Source organism: Oncorhynchus gorbuscha, linkage group LG02 (assembly GCF_021184085.1).
Source record: "Oncorhynchus gorbuscha isolate QuinsamMale2020 ecotype Even-year linkage group LG02, OgorEven_v1.0, whole genome shotgun sequence".
NCBI lineage: Eukaryota > Metazoa > Chordata > Actinopteri > Salmoniformes > Salmonidae > Oncorhynchus > Oncorhynchus gorbuscha.
In genome coordinates this window covers 60,334,519-60,353,195 of record NC_060174.1, presented here as the reverse complement: position 1 = coordinate 60,353,195, position 18,677 = coordinate 60,334,519, and the positions used below count along the sequence as shown (strand labels likewise).

The 18,677-nt window shown below is 44.0% G+C and overlaps 1 protein-coding gene across 1 annotated transcript; it reads right to left on the bottom strand.

The window, feature by feature from the left end:
* Positions 1 to 16,912: 16,912 nt before the first annotated feature.
* On the bottom strand, positions 16,913 to 18,230 carry LOC123993434 (alpha-2Db adrenergic receptor-like). The gene has a single exon (XM_046295580.1). The coding sequence runs from the start codon at positions 18,225 to 18,227 to the stop codon at positions 16,965 to 16,967; it is 1,263 nt and encodes a 420-aa protein (XP_046151536.1). The 5' UTR covers positions 18,228 to 18,230; the 3' UTR covers positions 16,913 to 16,964.
* Between the last annotated feature and the right edge of the window lie 447 nt (positions 18,231 to 18,677).

Sequence of the window (18,677 nt, the reverse complement as noted above, 5' to 3'; positions counted from 1 at the left end):
ATCACCACCCCGAGGTGGAAATGCGATATCCCAGAAAAGAGACGGCTCGTTTAGAGAACACGCATTTCTCAGCCTTGACGTATAGGTCATGCTCCAGCAGTCTACCAAGCACTTTGCGCACCAGAGACACATGCGCGGTGTGAGTGGCCGAGTAGATCAGAATGTAATCGATATAAACAACCACTCCCTGCCCGCACAGGTCCCTGAGAATCTCGTCTACAAAGGATTGGAAAACGGCTGGAGCATTCTTTAACCCATACGGCATGACGAGGTACTCATAGTGGCCGGATGTAGTACTAAATGCGGTTTTCCACTCGTCTCCCTTCCGAATACGCACCAGACTATACGCGCTCCTGAGGTCCAGTTTTGTGAAGAACTGCGCTCCGTGGAACGATTCCACCGCCGTAGCGATGAGAGGTAGAGGGTAACTATACCCCACTGTGATGGCGTTTAGACCTCTATAATCGATACACGGACGCAAACCTCCCTCCTTTTTCCTCACAAAAAGAAACTCGAGGAGACGGGTGAAATGGAGGGCCGAATGTACCCCTGTCCCAGCGACTCCGTGACATATGTCTCCATTGCCAACGTTTCCTCCTGGGACAGCGGGTACACGTGACTCTTGGGAAGCGCAGCGTCCACCTGGAGATCTATCGTACAATCCCTTCCCGGTCGATAAGGTGGTAATTTAGTCGCTTTCACTTTACTGAAAGCGATTGCCAAATCGGCATACTCGGGGGGAATGCACACCGTGGAACCCTGGTCTGGACTCTCCACCGACGTGGCACCGATGGAAACTCCCAAACACCTTCCAGAACACTCCTCTGACCACCCCTGGAGAACCCCCTGTCTCCATGAAATTTTAGGATTGTGCCGGGCCAACCAGGGAGTCCCCAGCACCACTGGAAACGCAGGCGAATCAATAATAAAAAAAACTGATACGCTCCCTATGATTCCCCTGCGTCACCATGTCCAGTGGGACCGTGGTCTCCCTGACCATCCCTGACCCTAATGGCCGGCTATCTAGGGAGTGCACGGGGAAAGGAGAATCTATCGGCACCAACGGAACCCCTAACCTAAGGGCGAGTCCGCGATCCATAAAGTTCCCAGCTGCGCCTGAATCGACTAGCGCCCTATGCTGGGAAGAGGGAAAAAAGTGAAGGAAAGAGATTAAGACAAACATATGGCCAACAAGGGGTTCTGGGTGAGTTTGATGCTGACTCACCTGGGGTGACCGAGAAGCGTTCCGCCTGCCATCTCTACTCCCAGACGGAGCCCCCCAGCACCGATCAGACGTGTGCCCTCTCCGACCACAGTTGGTGCAGGGAAGGCCACCTCCTCCGGTACCCCTCGGCGTAGCCCCTCCCAACTCCATGGGAATGGGAGCGGAGGGGCTGGGTGGTGGAACGCACAGAACCCTCTCTGAACGCCCGCGGGCAGCCAGCAGATTATCCAGTCGAATGGACATGTCGATCAGCTGATCCAGTGACAGAGTGGTGTCCCGACACGCTAACTCCCGGCGGACGTCCTCTCGGAGACTACACCTGTAGTGGTCCATAAGGGCCCTGTCGTTCCACCCAGATCCGGCTGCCAAAGTCCGGAACTCCAGCGCGTAATCCTGGGCGCTCCTCTTCTCCTGCCTGAGATGAAATAGTCGTTCTCCCACAGCTCGGCCGTCTAGAGGGTGATCAAACACGGCACGGAAGCGGCAGGAAAACTCTGTGTAGTGCTCCCGCGCTGAGTCTGGGCCATTCCAGACTGCGTTCGCCCACTCCAGAGCACGACCCGTGAGGCAGGAGATGAGGACACTCACCCTCTCTGCTCCTGAGGGAGTGGGTCTGATGGTGGCCAGGTATAGCTCCAGCTGAAGCAGAAACCCCTGGCAACCCGCCGCCGCTCCATCATAAGCCCTCGGTAGCGTCAGATGGAGGGTGCTGGAGTCGGGAGATGGGGAGTCCGGAACCGTGGGTGCCGAAGGTGGAGAGAGGAGACCACTCCTCTCCCATCTTTCCATTCTCTCCATCACTTGATCCATCGCGGATCCGATCCGATGGAGGACGGTGGTGTGGTGGAGAACCCGTTCCTCCATCGATGGGAGAGGGTTGGCTGCTGCTCCTGCTGACTCCATCAATCTGATAGGTGCGGGATTCTGTAATGCTCCGGGTGTCGTGGGTGTGGAGTCAAATGCAGGAGACAGAGTTCAATGCTGTGCGTCTTTACTAGCACCAACGCACCACAGGGTGCTCACAAAAGTAACGTTCCCAAACACAGGGGAAAAAGTACAATAGAAAAAATCACGACTAGGCACTAAGCACGTACCTCTACAACAGAGCCGAAGGTTTACAATGAAATAATCCCGCACAACAACCAGGCGGGCCGGCTGTCTAATAAAGACAAACTAATTAAACATGAACAGGTGCTACCACTAAACATACAAGGAGGGGGAGAAAAAACAATCAGTGGCAGCTAATAGGCCGGTGATGACGACCGCCGAGCGCCACCCGCCCGGGAAGGGGAACCACCCTCGGTCGGACTCGTGACAGTGTGTAGTTCAGCCCAGTGGAATACAAATTACAGAATACTCAAAAGTAATTGAAATACATATTTTATTATACTCAGAAGTAACAGAAATACTGCCCATCACTGGACCCAGCAAACCGGAAACATTCCCAGAACATTAGCTAACATTCCCATTGAGTTCGAATTAGGCTTTGAGCTAACATCAGGATGATACCATCCCACAAACATTCAAATGTTTTTGATCACCAACTATTTCTTATAAGAAAATGTTGAAAATGATATATCCTTGGAATGTTCTCCTAACATTCACTAAAATGTTGTTGTTCAAAACAACAAAGACAGAACATTCTCCTAAGATTCTCATTAGGTTGCCAGGGAACGTTCAGGTAATGTTCTTAGAACAAACTGCCACAACAAAATGTTGGAGTAATAGAAGTGGTTCTGAGGAAACATTACAGGAATATTCTGCTAATGTTGGTGGTTATATTATAAAAAATTGTGTCCTCCTCCCAGAGCGCTAAGAACCTTGGCGTGATCCTGGACAACACCCTGTCGTTCTCAACTAACATCAAGGCGGTGGCCCGTTCCTGTAGGTTCATGCTCTACAACATCCGCAGAGTACGACCCTGCCTCACACAGGAAGCGGCGCAGGTCCTAATCCAGGCACTTGTCATCTCCCGTCTGGATTACTGCAACTCGCTGTTGGCTGGGCTCCCTGCCTGTGCCATTAAACCCCTACAACTCATCCAGAACGCCGCAGCCCGTCTAGTGTTCAACCTTCCCAAGTTCTCTCACGTCACCCCGCTCCTCCGCTCTCTCCACTGGCTTCCAGTTGAAGCTCACATCCGCTACAAGACCATGGTGCTTGCCTACGGAGCTGTGAGGGGAACGGCACCTCAGTACCTCCAGGCTCTGATCAGGCCCTACACCCAAATAAGGGCACTGCGTTCATCCACCTCTGGCCTGCTCGCCTCCCTACCACTGAGGAAGTACAGTTCCCGCTCAGCCCAGTCAAAACTGTTCGCTGCTCTGGCTCCCCAATGGTGGAACAAACTCCCTCACGACGCCAGGACACCGGAGTCAATCACCACCTTCCGGAGACACCTGAAACCCTACCTCTTTAAGGAATACCTAGGATAGGATAAAGTAATCCTTCTCACCCCCCCCTCCCCCCCTTAAAATATTTAGATGCACTATTGTAAAGTGGCTGTTCCACTGGATGTCATAAGGTGAATGCACCAATTTGTAAGTCGCTCTGGATAAGAGCGTCTGCTAAATGACTTAAATGTAAATGTAAAAACACCCCTTACAACAAGCAGGGAATAGTCCGACAATGGCCACATAAAGTGTGACGAGTGTGAAGCTATGACATGGTGTTCTAAAAAAAACATTCCCTGAACATACTTCAGCAACTATGTCTGGATTCAATTCAATTGGTTTCCCGAGAAAACGTTTCAGGAATGTTCTGCCAATTTTCGTGAAGACGTCATCCAAAACACCCAGCACACCATGCTGAGAACATCCCCGCAAGACTCTCAAATAATTCAAGTGTGATGCTATGACATAATTGCTCCAATAACGTTCCCTGAACCGACTTCGGCAAGAAAATGTGCACGCAATAGAAGTTGTTCTGAGAAAACCTTCCTGGGACATTCAACGAATGTTGATGGAGATATGACTACAAACCGCCCATAACAACAAACAGGAAACACTCTCATAAATTTTTCCTTAATGTTCTAAAAAACATACTTCAGTAGTTCTGAGAACATTGCTGCGATGTTCTTCTATTATCGATGTGCACCGTAACACACTTTATGTTCTTTGGAACATATGACTAACTTCACATTTGATATGAAATGGACAATCTTTTAAATAAATGGCATTTCAATCTTCAATATTTATTAGGGTGTTGTCCAAACATAGATTTGAACCTGCAATCTTCCAGCCCTGTAGGCTACTTAGTCTGCTGCACCACCAGGAACCTAATGTTTCCAGTTGATTTCCCTTTTCACTAAATTCCTCGCATTATGATTCAATCTATGTCTTAGTACGTATGCACGTCTATGTGCCCTTCACCACAATCTGTCAGGCAATAATTGAACATGGTTTCTGAAAACAAGTCCATAGGGAAAATACAAGTCTAAACATCCCAACTGTATGGTATATGAAGATAATTGGCGAATAAATAATCGAGAACATAGATATCCTCTCTCTGCACCCTAATACAAACATTGTATGAATATCAGCACAGCCTGGACAGATTTTGTGTTTTGGGAACTGTACTATGATTTAATCAAACTGAGATGGAAATGAAGCCTTTAAAACTGACATTGTAATACACAGTAGGGCGTGACTCAAATCAAATGGAACGAGACTGAGACGAGACACAATTTAAAGAGAGCCTAGATCTTCTCATAATGTCAGAAAAGTTGTTGCTTTGTTTGAAAATGGGTGCGTTCGGCAAGCATAGTCCTCCGAGACACTGTGGGCTTTCTTTGTTCTGTGTTCTGAGTGTATGTCATGTGTTGTGTCATGTGCTATGAGTGCACAGTTTGAATACATTGTGAATGCATGTTGTGAATGCATTGTTGTTTTGTCTGCTTCACTGATAACATTTGAGTGTTGGATATTCTATATGCTTCAGGCAAAAAATGTATCGTCCAGAAACTAGGTCAGGAAATGCTGTCCGGTATACTGCAGATCAAGTTTCCATGTACACTGCAGATCAAGTTTCCATGTACACTGTATCATTAGGTGATGCTTGTTTTATTGGCCTTTTTATTCTGGGCCATTGCCAGAATAACAGGGAATATTATAGAAATAGAGAGAGAGAGAGAGAGAGAGAGACAGAGAGAGAGAGAGAGAGAGAGAGAGAGAGAGAGAGAGAGAGAGAGAGAGAGAGAGAGAGAGAGAGAGAGAGAGAGAGAGAGAGAGAGAGAGAGAGAGAGAGAGAGAGAGAGAGAGAGAGAGAGAGAGAGAGAGAGAGAGAGAGAGAGAGAGAGAGAGAGAGAGAGAGAGAGAGAGAGAGAGAGAGAGAGAGAGAGAGAGAGAGAGAGAGAGAGAGAGAGAGAGAGAGAGAGAGAGAGAGAGAGAGAGAGAGAGAGAGAGAAAGAGAGAGAGAGAGAAAATAGAGAGAAAAGAGAGAGAGAGAGAGAGAGAGAGAGAGAGAGAGAGAGAGAGAGAGAGAGAGAGAGAGAGAGAGAGAGAGAGAGAGTGAGAGAGAGAGAGAGAGAAAGAGAGAAAGAGAATAGAGAGAGAGAGACAGATAAATACAGTGTGAGGGAGAGACAAGATTAACGGTGGCACAGGCTCTTTGTATAGTTAATGTTTTCAGACATGGAAGACAGAGAGGAGATTTATGTTTCTGGTGAGATTGTCTGGGGGAATGAAGAAAGAGGTCAATGGTTCAAACATTATATTGAGGGAAGAGCAGAGAATAATTCATTAGAGTTACCAGCCTCAGAAATTGCAGCTGCTTCACATTGTTCAAGTAACAGCCACATCTCAACATCAACTGTTCAGTGGAGACTGTGTGAATCAGGCCTTCATGGTTGAATTGTCACAAAGAAACCATTACTAAAGGGCACAAATAAGAAGAAGATAAGAAGAAGGGACTTGCTTAGGCCAAGAAACACGAGCAATGGACATTAGACCGGTGGAAATGTGTCCTTTGGTCTGGAGTCCAAATTTGAGATTTTTGGTTCCAACCACCGTGTCTTCGTGAGACGCGCTGTGATGAACGGATGATCTCCGTACGTGTAATTCCCACCGTAAAGCATGGAAGAGGAGGTGTTATGGTGTGGGGATGCTTTTCTGGTGACACTCTCTGTGATTTATTTAGAATTCAAGGCACACTTAACCAGCATAGCTTCCACAGCATTCTGTAGCGGTACGCCATCCCATCTGGTTTGGGCTCCCATCTGGTTTGGGACTTTCATTTGTTTTTCAACAGGACAATGACCCAGCACACCTCCATATTGTGTCAGGGCTATTTTACCAAGAAGTAGAGTGATGGAGTGACGCATCAGATGCCCTGGCCTTCACAATCCCCCGACCTCAATCATATTGAGATGGCTTGTGATGAGTCAGACCGCAGAGTGAAGGAAAAGCAGCCAACAAGTGCTCAGCAGATGTGGGAATTCTTTCAAGACTGCTGGAAAAGCATTCCAGGTGAAGCTGGTTGAGAGAATGCCAAGAGTGTGCAAAGCTGTCATCAAGGCAAAGGGTGGCTATTTGAAGAATCTCAAATGTAAAATATATTTTGATATGTTTAACACTTTTTTTGGTTACTACATGATTCAATATGTGTTGTTTCATAGTTAGATGTTTTCACTATTCTTCTACAATGTAGAAAACCCTTGAATGAGTCGGTGTTCTTAAACGTTTGACCGGCAGTGTATTTGACATTTGGAATTCATACATCAACATATGCACAGTGCCAGCAGTTTACTTGACCACAGGACAATGCTCAGGCATTTCTCATTCCACGGTAGCAGATTGGTCCGCTTGGAGATGTATACAAACACAACCAAGACCTCGACACACCCCAGAGTCTGGTCTCGAAATGTGGGGACATTTGCATCCCATTTGAGCGCTCTGCCATGATGCATGTTCAGCAACTAACTCATAGTTTTGAACTGATATTGTAGTGAAAATCTTGAATATTCTCTCCCCCGTTCCATCTAAAATCTGAGTACACCAACGTTTGTTATTAAATATTTTCTAATCACATCTTCCTATGCTTCTGCTACTATAGGACCAAAAGGCTCCCCCAGCTTATAACCCCAAGCCATAAGACTGCTGAACTGTTAACCAAATAGCCACCGCATCTCTTAGTTGTCCTCTCCTAAACTGGGTCTGTATAAAGAGATGTGGTGGAGGGAGGTTCAGTTCCTCCAGACGCCTCTGCAGCAGCTCTCCACTCTGACAGCATGTCATTTCATACTAGACCCGGCTGGACACTATGTATCGGTGGGGGGGCGACTAGGTTCCACAGCCGGGTGTGTAAATGTGCTCGGGACTGATAGGCATGCCTTTAACACGATGAGACGTGACACTTTCTGCTGGTAGCTCGCTACTTGTTTTGTGCTTCTTGGCAGATTGGTGGCAGATTTGTATTGTTGAGGTTGAAAGACACCTTGAATGTTGTCCACCACAAGCCCCTTCCCTAAGGTATATCCCTAGCTCCCTTTGATGGTTTGTTTTCTATACAGTACTAGTCAAAAGTTTGGACACACCTACTCATTCATGGGTTTGCAAAGCTATCATCAAGGCAAGGGTGGCTACTTTGAAGAATCATGAAATATAACATAAAATATATTTTGATTGGTTTAACACTTTGTTTCCTACATGATATTTGTTATTTCATAGTTTTGATGTCTTCACTATTATTACACAATGTAGAAAATAGTACAAATAAAGCAAAAACCTTGAATGAGTAAGTGTGTCCAAACTTTTGACTGGCACTGTGCACCTGTGTCACTCCAACAAATGGGTTTTTGGTGATTCACATTTATCTTTGTATGTATGGCTTCCTGCCTGGTGGCCCCTGAAGTTACATCCACAGAGAGAGGACAGGTGACAGTGCAGATGACAGTTGTAACCTTTTCAAAGGTACAGTATCTAAGACTGGTTATATCACGGGCATCTCTTGATTCTCGAATTGTTCGATAGAGGGAAGAAAAGGAGTAATATGTGTAATATGCTGTACAATGTCAGACTCACTGAATTTTTGAGTGGGTGACGAATAGGAAAACAGAAGGTGTGGCTGGAATGGGATCTATTCAGTGACAGCATTTTTTAAATCGTGTTTTGTTTCGTCTGTACAAAGTAAATTAACAAACATTACTAAACATCAGTGTGTGCATGCATAGGTGCGGTCCCGTGTAGCTCAGTGTGTAGGTGCTTGCAGCGCTAGGGTTGTGGGTTTGATTCCCATAGGGACCAGTATGGGAAAATGTATGCACTCAATACTCTAAGTCACTCTGGATAAGAGTGTCTGCTAAATGACTAAAATGTAGGAAGGCTTAACTCAGTTTCTTGCCCAAGTTGAGCCATCTCTGACATACATCATGGATGAAGGCTGCACAGTCATGGATGGATGAAGGCTGCACAGTCCTGTCCTGTTCCGTCTCACTAGCTTCCTCCACCTGACATCACTTCCCTCACATGGGCCAACCAATCACTGTTACAATGGCATCGGACCTCCCTCCTACGCGCACACACACACACTCTCTCTCATTACATGGCTCATTAATGATTTAATAGTCCAATGATATGCCAGGCCATTCTGTGTTTACGAAGTCAGGTTGGGCCAAAGTGAACTTTTCTGAAAGGTCAGCTGATCCTCTGAAATTAAATCACAGATCAGAGTGCGTGATATGATTTATGTAAAAATGATTTATTGGGGAATAATTTAACAACACATGATAATGTGATGCACCTATACACCTACAACACAGGGTTATGGGCTTTAAAAAAGAAGAAGACACATATACCACTCTACCAGATATAGAGTTGAAATGTATTCAATTTTGAGTTTGCATCCCAATGTTACACTTTATATGCATCACAGAACACTGAAATATAGCAAAACTGTTTGACATAGAAACACAGGATTTTCATTTATTTATGAAATTATGATTTTTTGGGGGGGGATAACATTCCACCCATGAGGCCAAAGAGGGCGTTTTTGGTCATTGACTGCAGGAAAGGGCTACAGAAGGAAGGCAACTCAATAGTAGGAAGGTGTTCTTATTGTTTTGTACCCTCAGTGTATACTCAAAGCAGGTGCTTCCACACATAGTTCCTGAGTTAATTAAGCAATTATAAAATGTATACAAATGTTGACCAGGCCATTATTTTGGCTGCCGTGGCGATGCCGCCATAGGATGACGATGCCCCCATCTACAGGATATGAGTGGTCACTAAATGATTTGATGAGCATGAAAACAATGTAAGCCATATGCCATGGTGGTCTCAGTCACCAGATCTCAACCCAATTGAACACTTCTGGGAGATAAAAACAAAACACCAAATTATGGAATTTCTAGTGGGAAAATGGTGTCGCATCCCTCCAATAGAGTTCCAGACACTTGTAGAATCTATCCCAAAGTGCATTGAAGCTGTTCTGGCTTTTGGTGGCCCAACGCCCTGTTAAGACATTTTATGTTTCCTTTGTTTTGGCAGTTAGCTGTAGTTAGACAAGTTAGATACTCTAACTTGACAGCCTGAAATGGCATATTGGTAGCTAGTTATGAGGTTGGAAGATTTGGAACATATCTGGGCTAGCGAAAGCCAACTTCATAACATTTCTAGGTGGTTAGTACTATTACAGAGAAACGACAACAACAACAACTTCATATATGTCTTTTTTTGAACAGGATAAATCTGAGGGGGCACGTGCCCCTGTGCCCCCTGCAGGGCAGAGTGATACAACATGGTCCTCTACAGATGTAGGATATTAATGTTACCCTGTTGCAAGAGAACATCCCTGCAATGCAGGACATTTAAAACTTGTATTGTTTTTGAGGTTTAAAAAAGGCTTCTGAAGTTTGTAATTTCCACTTAAAACTATCAGACTTGATTCTCTATCTAGAAGAATGTATCCACCCCTGCACAAATGTCCCTGAATTATAATCCACATCATAATTCACATTTCCTGTTTCTGCAGGATTATTTTCCTGCTGTAGCAAAACTGGATCTAATTAAGATCCTACATCTGTACATGTCACATGCAGTTAGTTACATGTAACAAATATTAAGCATCAGTCAGCCCCCCCCCCCACCAAAAAAAAAGCACCTTTACAGCTAAATCATTATGCCCTACATTGGAGTGTGAGTCTAGGTAACACTATTGTTGGGGCCATACAGTATATTATCATAAAGCATACAGAAGCATTTTCTGATTCCAAATTCAAATGTGTGGCATAATGGTAGTGATGAGTCACTTGGACCTACAATAAGCAGGATTTTCCATAAAATGTGTCTATCTGATGCAACCTTATCAGGCACAAAGACGTAGTGTTTCTATGTATTTGCATGAAAATAAGCCAATAATACCAAATAGCAGAAAATAAAATGAGAGAAAAAAGCTCATCTCTTGCCTTCTTTCCAAAAAAAATTAAAAACATGTTTTCAAAGGTGAGTCAAACATAGTTTGTGTAACCCTTACCCTCTCTGGTGGTGGTGGAGATGAAATCAGTCTATCGTGCTGTCTATTTTCCCGGCAAGCAAAAACCTTCAAAAGGTAGAGTGCAGTACAGTGTGTACCCATTCTCTCCTCTAAAAGTCTATTTGATGAACCTGGTTGGTGCCCCCAGCCAGGCAGCCAGCCTCCCACTCCCACTGCTTCCTGGTAAACAGAGAAGAATTTATATCATTAAGAGTGGCGGGAGCAGTGAGTCAGTGGGAGTGTTATGGAGTGGGCTCGTGGATCACAGCTAGCTTACCATCCTCAGAAGACAGTGCAGAGTCTCTGCACAATTATCAAGCATGCTGTGGCGTAAAGGCTAACTTTGTACTTTATCTCACTGTTTAGGTATTCAACTCACAAAAACAGACAAACAAACACACACTGGCATTGTGATGAACATTCTGTCAATTAAAAATGAATGTGCTGAGACAAAAGAAAAAGCAGCCTTTCCCTGGTGTACGAGAACCACACATAGACAGGACCAGATCTGGCTGTTCTCGGTTGTATGGGTCATGTTGTTTTTCCAGGTAGAACCCCTCGGAAATATCCGGCCCTGTGCACTGAAGGACTGTCTGGAGATTCACAGCTTGAAGGTTTTCTCTCATTGGATGGTGCATAGTATTCAAAGAGTTTGTGGTGCCAGTGTTATAGCTACTGTATCTGAGTTGAGTGCACTGAATTAGTTGTTGGATTGTTGTGAAAGTATATGTATGTCCCACAGGAAGCAGAATTTAGACTGAATTTGAATTGAAGGAAGTAGAATTTAAACTGAATAAAAATATAAACATAACATGTAAAATGTTGGTCCCGTGTTTAATGAGCTGAAATAAAAGATCCCAGAAATTATCCATACTCAAAAAAAGCTTATTTATCTTAAAATTAGTGCACAGTTTTGGCACACAACACATTGCCACAGATTGCTCAAGTTTTGAGAGAGTGTACAATTGGCATGTGGAATGCCGGAATGTCAACCAGAGCTGTTGCCAGAAAATGTAATGTTAATTTCTGTAACATAAGCCGCCTCCAATGTCATTTTAGTGAATTTGGCAGTACGTCCAATTGGCCTCACAACTGCAGAGCGGTTTGTGGATGTTAACGTTGTGAACAGAGTGCCCCATGGTGGCGGTGGAGTTATGCTATGGGCAGGCATAAGCTACGGACAACTGCAACATAGACACTGGGAGTCGAGAAGCAGGTGGTAAGTTTAATATAACAAATAACATGGCACGATACAACGTAGGCGTATCGTCTAGACATTAACAACAGAAGCAATAGTGCCTGGGGAAGGAACCTAAGGGATAAAGGGGAGGTAATTAGTAAGGTAATGGAGTCCAGGTGTGCTTAATGATGAAGCGCAGGTGTGTGTAATGATGAAAGCCAGGTGCGCTTAATGATGGTTCCCAGGACCAGTGGTTGGTAAACCGGCGATGTCAAATGCCGGAGGGGAGGAGCGGGAGTAGGTGTGACAACAATGAACACAATTACATTTTATGGATGGCAATTTGAATTCACAAAAATACAGTGACGAGATCCTGAGGCACATTGTGACGCCCATTTTTTTTAAGGTATCTGTGACCAACAGATACGTATCTGTATTCCCAGTCATGCGAAATCCATAGATTAGGGCCTACTTAAATTATTTCAATTGACTGATTTCCTCATATGAACTGTAACTCAGTAAAATCTTTGAAATAGATACATGTTGCATTTATATACTTGTTCAGTATAATTCAAAGCAATTCATAGAGATTCAACTGAGACATAAAACATGAAAGCCTCTTTCATTTGATATATATTTTCTCAAAAGGATATTCGACTTATTAAGGCAAATTATACACATCACTAATAGTATATGCATACCATTTTACAGTATTTATCTTGGTCATGAGATGTTAGATTGTTCCCTTCAATACTACAGTGTTTGATCTAATGTATTCTGGGAAACAATTTCTATCTGATATTTAAAGACATGGGAATTATGAAATATTATATTGACAACCCACAACATAGCTAATCTTAGAATATATCCAAACCACTGTAATTATTTAAAATTGTTTAATGAGAATGAGTTTTAAAGATGAAATGTTTCAACCTTATGCTACATGCTATTGGTAACCATACTTCAGGGTTCTTCAAGCCTTACACTAAGAGCTCCGGAGCCTGCTGGTTTTCTGTTCTACCTGATAGTTAATTGCACTCACCTGGTGTCCCAGGTCTAAAATGAACAATGAAAAGAAACGTGATTGATGTACCCAGATTGGATGATATACCCAGATTGAATGAGATGAGAGCATTTGATCTTCCTGTGTTATTTCAGACAGAATGGAAACCTTGGGAGCATAAAAAGGCACCTGGTTACAGTCTCTCCTGTCTGTCTGATATTGTGTGGTGCTTTACTCTATACGGCTGCCTTGAATGGCAGGAAGTAAGAAGCTTATTGACTGGCTGGCTAGTTGGCTTGGTGGCTGAATAGCTGACTGGTTCAAAAGAGAATAGAGAATGCAGGAATGTCTGAGTATGGATGGAGGAGATGTGAAAACATTGGGGTTCAGGGACATAACATTGCCCATCTTATTTATTCATGTCATTTGATGCAGAGAGACATTTCAAGGGATGGATGAATGCTTCATAATAAACAGACTATAGGTCAACACTGTCAGACACATTGCCTCTGTGAATATTGCAAGTGAAGCAAAGTAACTTTTGCAATTAATGCTAGTAAATATCCTATGTGGGTTCAATTTGCAATTGCAAACAATTAATATATGCTATTTAGCAGACGCTTTTATCCAAAGCGACTTACAGACAAGTGTGCATACATTCAAACAATGCTCTACCAACTGAGCTACAGAAGGATACAGAGTGTAAATAGGCAGCTGTGAATCAACTATTGGGTATGATTTTTGTTTTTGTTCTCAAAGAGATGTGACAAAACATATGATATTGGACCAATATGGCTTTAGCCAAGGGGCATTTTCCATTGAAAATTACCCATGAGCACCAACATGAAGTTCATAGGAGCATATCAAATTGGGTGTCAAATAAGGGAAATGTAGGCATAGATATAATTTTTAACCATTTTCCATCTTAACATTAGGCATAAGTATAAGCTTTGATCTCTGGACAAACAGATGGAAGAGGTGTCTTCGAAAACATCTACCAGAAAAGTCTTAAAATGTAACAGAAATACATCAAAACACAATTATGTTGTCATAAAGACTAATCGGTGGCGTGTATTTGTGGATGCCAAGGGAAGCCAGGCTTCACAATAAAATGTACCAAGAAAAAAACATACAAAATAATTGATCTTTCGTCTCTCTCTATTTCATAAATGTCCTTCAATACGTAAGAAGCTGAATGTATCTGTAACGCTCGTTGTCGTAAGGGAGAGTGGACCAAAACGCAGCGTGGAAAGTGTTCATGATCTTTATTGTCAAGAATCCCTCAGTTCCGTCAGGCACAGATACTAAACGGAAAACAACACCCCACAAAACCCAAATGGAAAATGACAATTTATATATGATCCCCAATCAGAGACAACGATAGACAGCTGCCTCTGATTGGGAACCACACTAGGCAAAAACAACAAAGAAATAGAAAACATAGATTTTCCCACCCGAGTCACACCCTGACCTAACCAAACATAGAGAATAAACAAGGATCTCTAAGGTCAGAGCGTGACAGTATCTCACCGGAGAAAGCATCCGAGTAAACGAAACAGCACCCCTCTGTCTCAGTATGTGTAGTGTATTTATCTGATGCCGTCTGGTCAAATAGAGCATGACATTGTTGCCGCCTGTAGCATTCAACGAAAGGAAAGCCGGTTTGGATTTGGCTTCAGACCAATCACAACACATCAGAAGCCAAACATCATTGACAGAAAAAATTGAATTGCTGCATCTCGTTGTGTCGTTGTCCTACAATGGCTAGCTAACTAGCTAAAATAGTCCCTTTCCTAAATTAGCCAACTGCCATGGATGAAGATAGGGATTTGGACTTGTGGTTTTACTTAATTCTCCGTACTGGCCAATGATTATAACTGTGATTCTGATCCAATCATAAATTAATACATTGTGCCCTGGCCTAAGAGGATGGAAGTTCAACAGCTAGATGTAGCTAGATGTAGTATGTTAATCATAACTAGCTGGCCTGGCGCATCGTTGCCCATGAAAGGAAGTTAGGCTAGTGAGCAAGCATGAGATAATGTTGAAATGTTGTAGTTGAAATGGTGCTGGAGTAGTGAAGGAAGCTCCTATTTTATTTGAGACTTGCGGTAACTCTCTGTTGTGCTAAATCAATACTTGTTTAGGAGTCCAAAATGTCTGTTTAATTTACACTATATACAGTGCATTTGTAAAGTATTCAGACCCCTTGACTTTTTAAACATTTTGTTACATTACAGCCTTATTCTAAAATCAATCTAAACACAATACCGCGTAAAGACAAATTAAAAAACAGGTTTGTAGAATTTTGGGGCTAATTTATTAAAAACATTAAACTGAAATATCACATTTACATAAGTAAATGGAAGCACCTTTAGCAGCGATTAAAGCCTCAAATCTTCTTGGGTAGGACGCTACAAGCCAGGTACAACTGTATTTGGGGAGTTTCTCCCATTCTTCTCTGCAGGTCCTCTCAAGCTCTGTCAGATTGGATGGTGAGTGTTGCTGCACACAGCTATTTTCAGGTCGCTCCAGAGATGTTCGATCTGGTTCAAGTCCGGGCTCTGGCTGGACAACTCAAAGACATTCAGAGACTTGTCCCGAAACCACTCCTGAGTTGTCTTGGCTGTGTGCTTAGGGTCGTTGTCCTGTTGGAAGGTGAACTTTGGCCCCAGTCTGAGGTCCTGAGCTCTCTGGAGCAGGTTGTCATCAAGGATCCCTATATACTTTGTGCCGTTCATCTTTCCACCGATCCTGACTAGTCTCCCAGTCCCTGCCGCTGAAAAACATCCCCATAAGCACAATGCTGCCACCACCATGCTTCGCCGTAGTGATGGTGTCAGGTTTCCTCCAGATATGACGCGTGGCATTCAGGTCAAAGACCAGAGAATCTTGTTTCTCATGGTCTAAGAGTCCTTTAGGTGCATTTTGGCAAACTCCAAGCAGGCTGTCATGTTCATTTTACTGAGGAGTGGCTTACATCTGGCCACTGTACTACAGTATAAAGGCCTGATTGGTGGAGTGCCGCAGAGATGGTTGTCCTTCTGGAAGGTTCTCCCATCTCCACAGAGGAACTCTGGAGCTCTGTCAGAGTGGCCATTAGTTCTTGGCCACCTCCTTGACCAAGGCCCTTCTCCCCCTTCAACTGTGGGAACTTATATAGAGAGGTGTGTGCCTTTCCAAATCATATCCAATCAATTGAATTTACCACAGGTGGACTTCAATCAAGTTGTAGAAACATCTCAAAGAAGATCAATGGAAACAGGATGCACGTGACGTCAATTTCGAGTCTCATAGCAAAGGGTCTGATTACTTATGTAAATAAGGTATATCTGTTTTTTATTTGAAATACATTTGTAAAGATTTCTAAAAAAACTGTTTTGCTTTGTCATTATGTGGTATTGTGTGTAGATTTATGATCATTTTTAAAAATACATTTTAGAATAAGGCTGTACTCCAACTCCTTTTCACCTCGAATTAGACCTTTTGGAAATGTTTCTTGGTAAGCCCTTCTCACCCTTTAATGTATTATTAACAGCACACTGCAAAATTAACAACACCTAAAAGCATAGCAGTGCAGGCTGACTCATGCTTCTCTAATATGTAGATCAGATACTGGTACCGATATTTGCTTTTAGTTATCAAATATGCCAATTAGGATTTTCAACCTGATACATTTAAGTACACAGAAACATCATCTGAAGGTTACAAACTCACTTCTTCAAATTTAAAGTCCATGTTACAAGACGTAAAAAGTAGGTTAAATTAAAAAAATAGTATTGCAGTATTCTACAAACAAGTGTTACACATCCCCTAAGTAGGCTAATCAATTGACAGATACTAAACGCAACAGAACGTAAGCAGGCACTCACTCCTTCCTCTCTCTATTTTATTCATTCATTCACACAGACAGACAGACAGACAGACAGACAGACAGACAGACAGACAGACAGACAGACAGACAGACAGACAGACAGACAGACAGACAGACAGACAGACAGACACACACACAGACACACAGACACACAGACACACAGACACACAGACACAGACACACACGGAGGGGGGAGGGGGGCTTGAAATAAACGTTATGTGTGTGATGTCTGGCATATGATCTTTTTGAAAGATCTCCGAAAATCGCGATTAAATATTGTATAAATTATAGGGTTCACTGAACTGTTACAGTAACCAATCCAGAAAAACAGATTGAAGAGAGCATCCGGGATCGGGCAACTATCTCTGCATATTGCGTGCAGACTGTATGTAAAAAAGAATGGGAACCAGCAGAGTACAAACACCCCCATTACCACTGCAAGGACAAATGTAAAGCGCTTTTCACGCATCTGTGCCAGTTTTGTCTTTGACAGTGACATCTGTCTCGTCCTTTGGTCCTGAGAGAGCTGTGCGTTGCGTTTCGAAGCCGATGGCGCGCGGCAACTCTGTTTTGTGAACGTGTTCGCACCCTCCACTTTCCCTCTCTTGGAGAAGTGGCATTTCTTGGGTTTGCTATCGGGGGCACAGGTCTCTTCCAGGTCTATATCGTCCAGCTCTCCTTTCTGTGGGTGGCCACCTAAACTGGGGCTGCTGGGGCTCTCCACCTCAAATTTCCCCCTGGGCACAAAGCAAGTTTCCGACTCCAAAGGCTGTCTCTCCATCCCGTTCTTGGCCGCAAACACGGTCGATGCGCGCTGCTTGGCCACTCTATATATTTTACAATACACCAGAATCATGATTAGTCCAGGGGCGAAAAATGAGACCAGGCAAGACGAGAGAATATACCATGTTTCGTTGTTGAGCAAGCACTCGTGCTCGTCGTGTTTGGTCATAAGCAACGGTGGGAAAGAGATGACCGCAGATATGACCCAGACCACGGTGATCATACACTTAATACGCTTTGGCGTCCTCTTCAGGTTATAGCTAACAGCTTTGGTTACAGACCAGTACCTGTCCAGGCTTATGGCGCAGAGGTGCACAATGGAGGACGTGCAGAAGAGGACGTCAAGGGCCAGGTAGAAGGCACACCAGGTGCTCCCAAAGTACCAGTAACCCATGACCTCGTTGGCGAGGGAGAAAGGTATGACCAAGGTGGCCACTAAGATATCTGCCGATGCCAAGGAGACAAGGAAGAGATTCTGCGGCGCACGGAGCGCACGGCTGGTGAAAACGGCCACCACAACCAGTACATTTCCCACGATCGTCACCAGAATGATAACAGTGACCATGAGCACGATGAAGACGGCCGCGCTCTGGGAGTGAGGCAGAGGCCTCGGGGCACTCGTGGAATTCGTATCCTCTGATGAGTTCGGCGCAGCAAAAGTTGTTGAGGTTATATCCATTCTGGATAGACACATCGGTTCCTCCCCATTCTCCTCTCGCATTCCAATCAAGGATAGACAGAGCGAGGATCGCAAATTGCGCAGTTTGATCAAAGTAATCTTTCATCTAACCGCTGTACAGATGACCCATTATGTGGAAACATCACAGTTCAATCGAAATCACAGACGAAATGACCAGGAAAAGTAACATCCTTCCAGTGTTTTGTTTTCAGTGCAGGCGCACAAGTTGCCGGCGATTCCTGGCCACGCTACAGTTTGTATTTGTGCAAGGAAAGAATAATGTTTGGAATGCATGGTTCCCTTGAGTACGACGGCACTCCAAGAAACCAGGGTCAGATGGCAGCCTGAAGTTCCCTCTTTAATCTGGTTGATGCGCATTGGCCGTGTTCCCTAGTAGTGTAGTGTAGTGTGGGAGTGGAGAGGGGTATCATTTCAGAGAGAGAGAGGGTGAGGGAGCCAGAGAGA

Excerpts from the sequence above, each read along its gene's own strand:
- LOC123993434 (XM_046295580.1), bottom strand. The coding sequence starts at position 18,227 with ATGTGTCTATCCAGAATGGATATAACCTCAACAACTTTTGCTGCGCCG.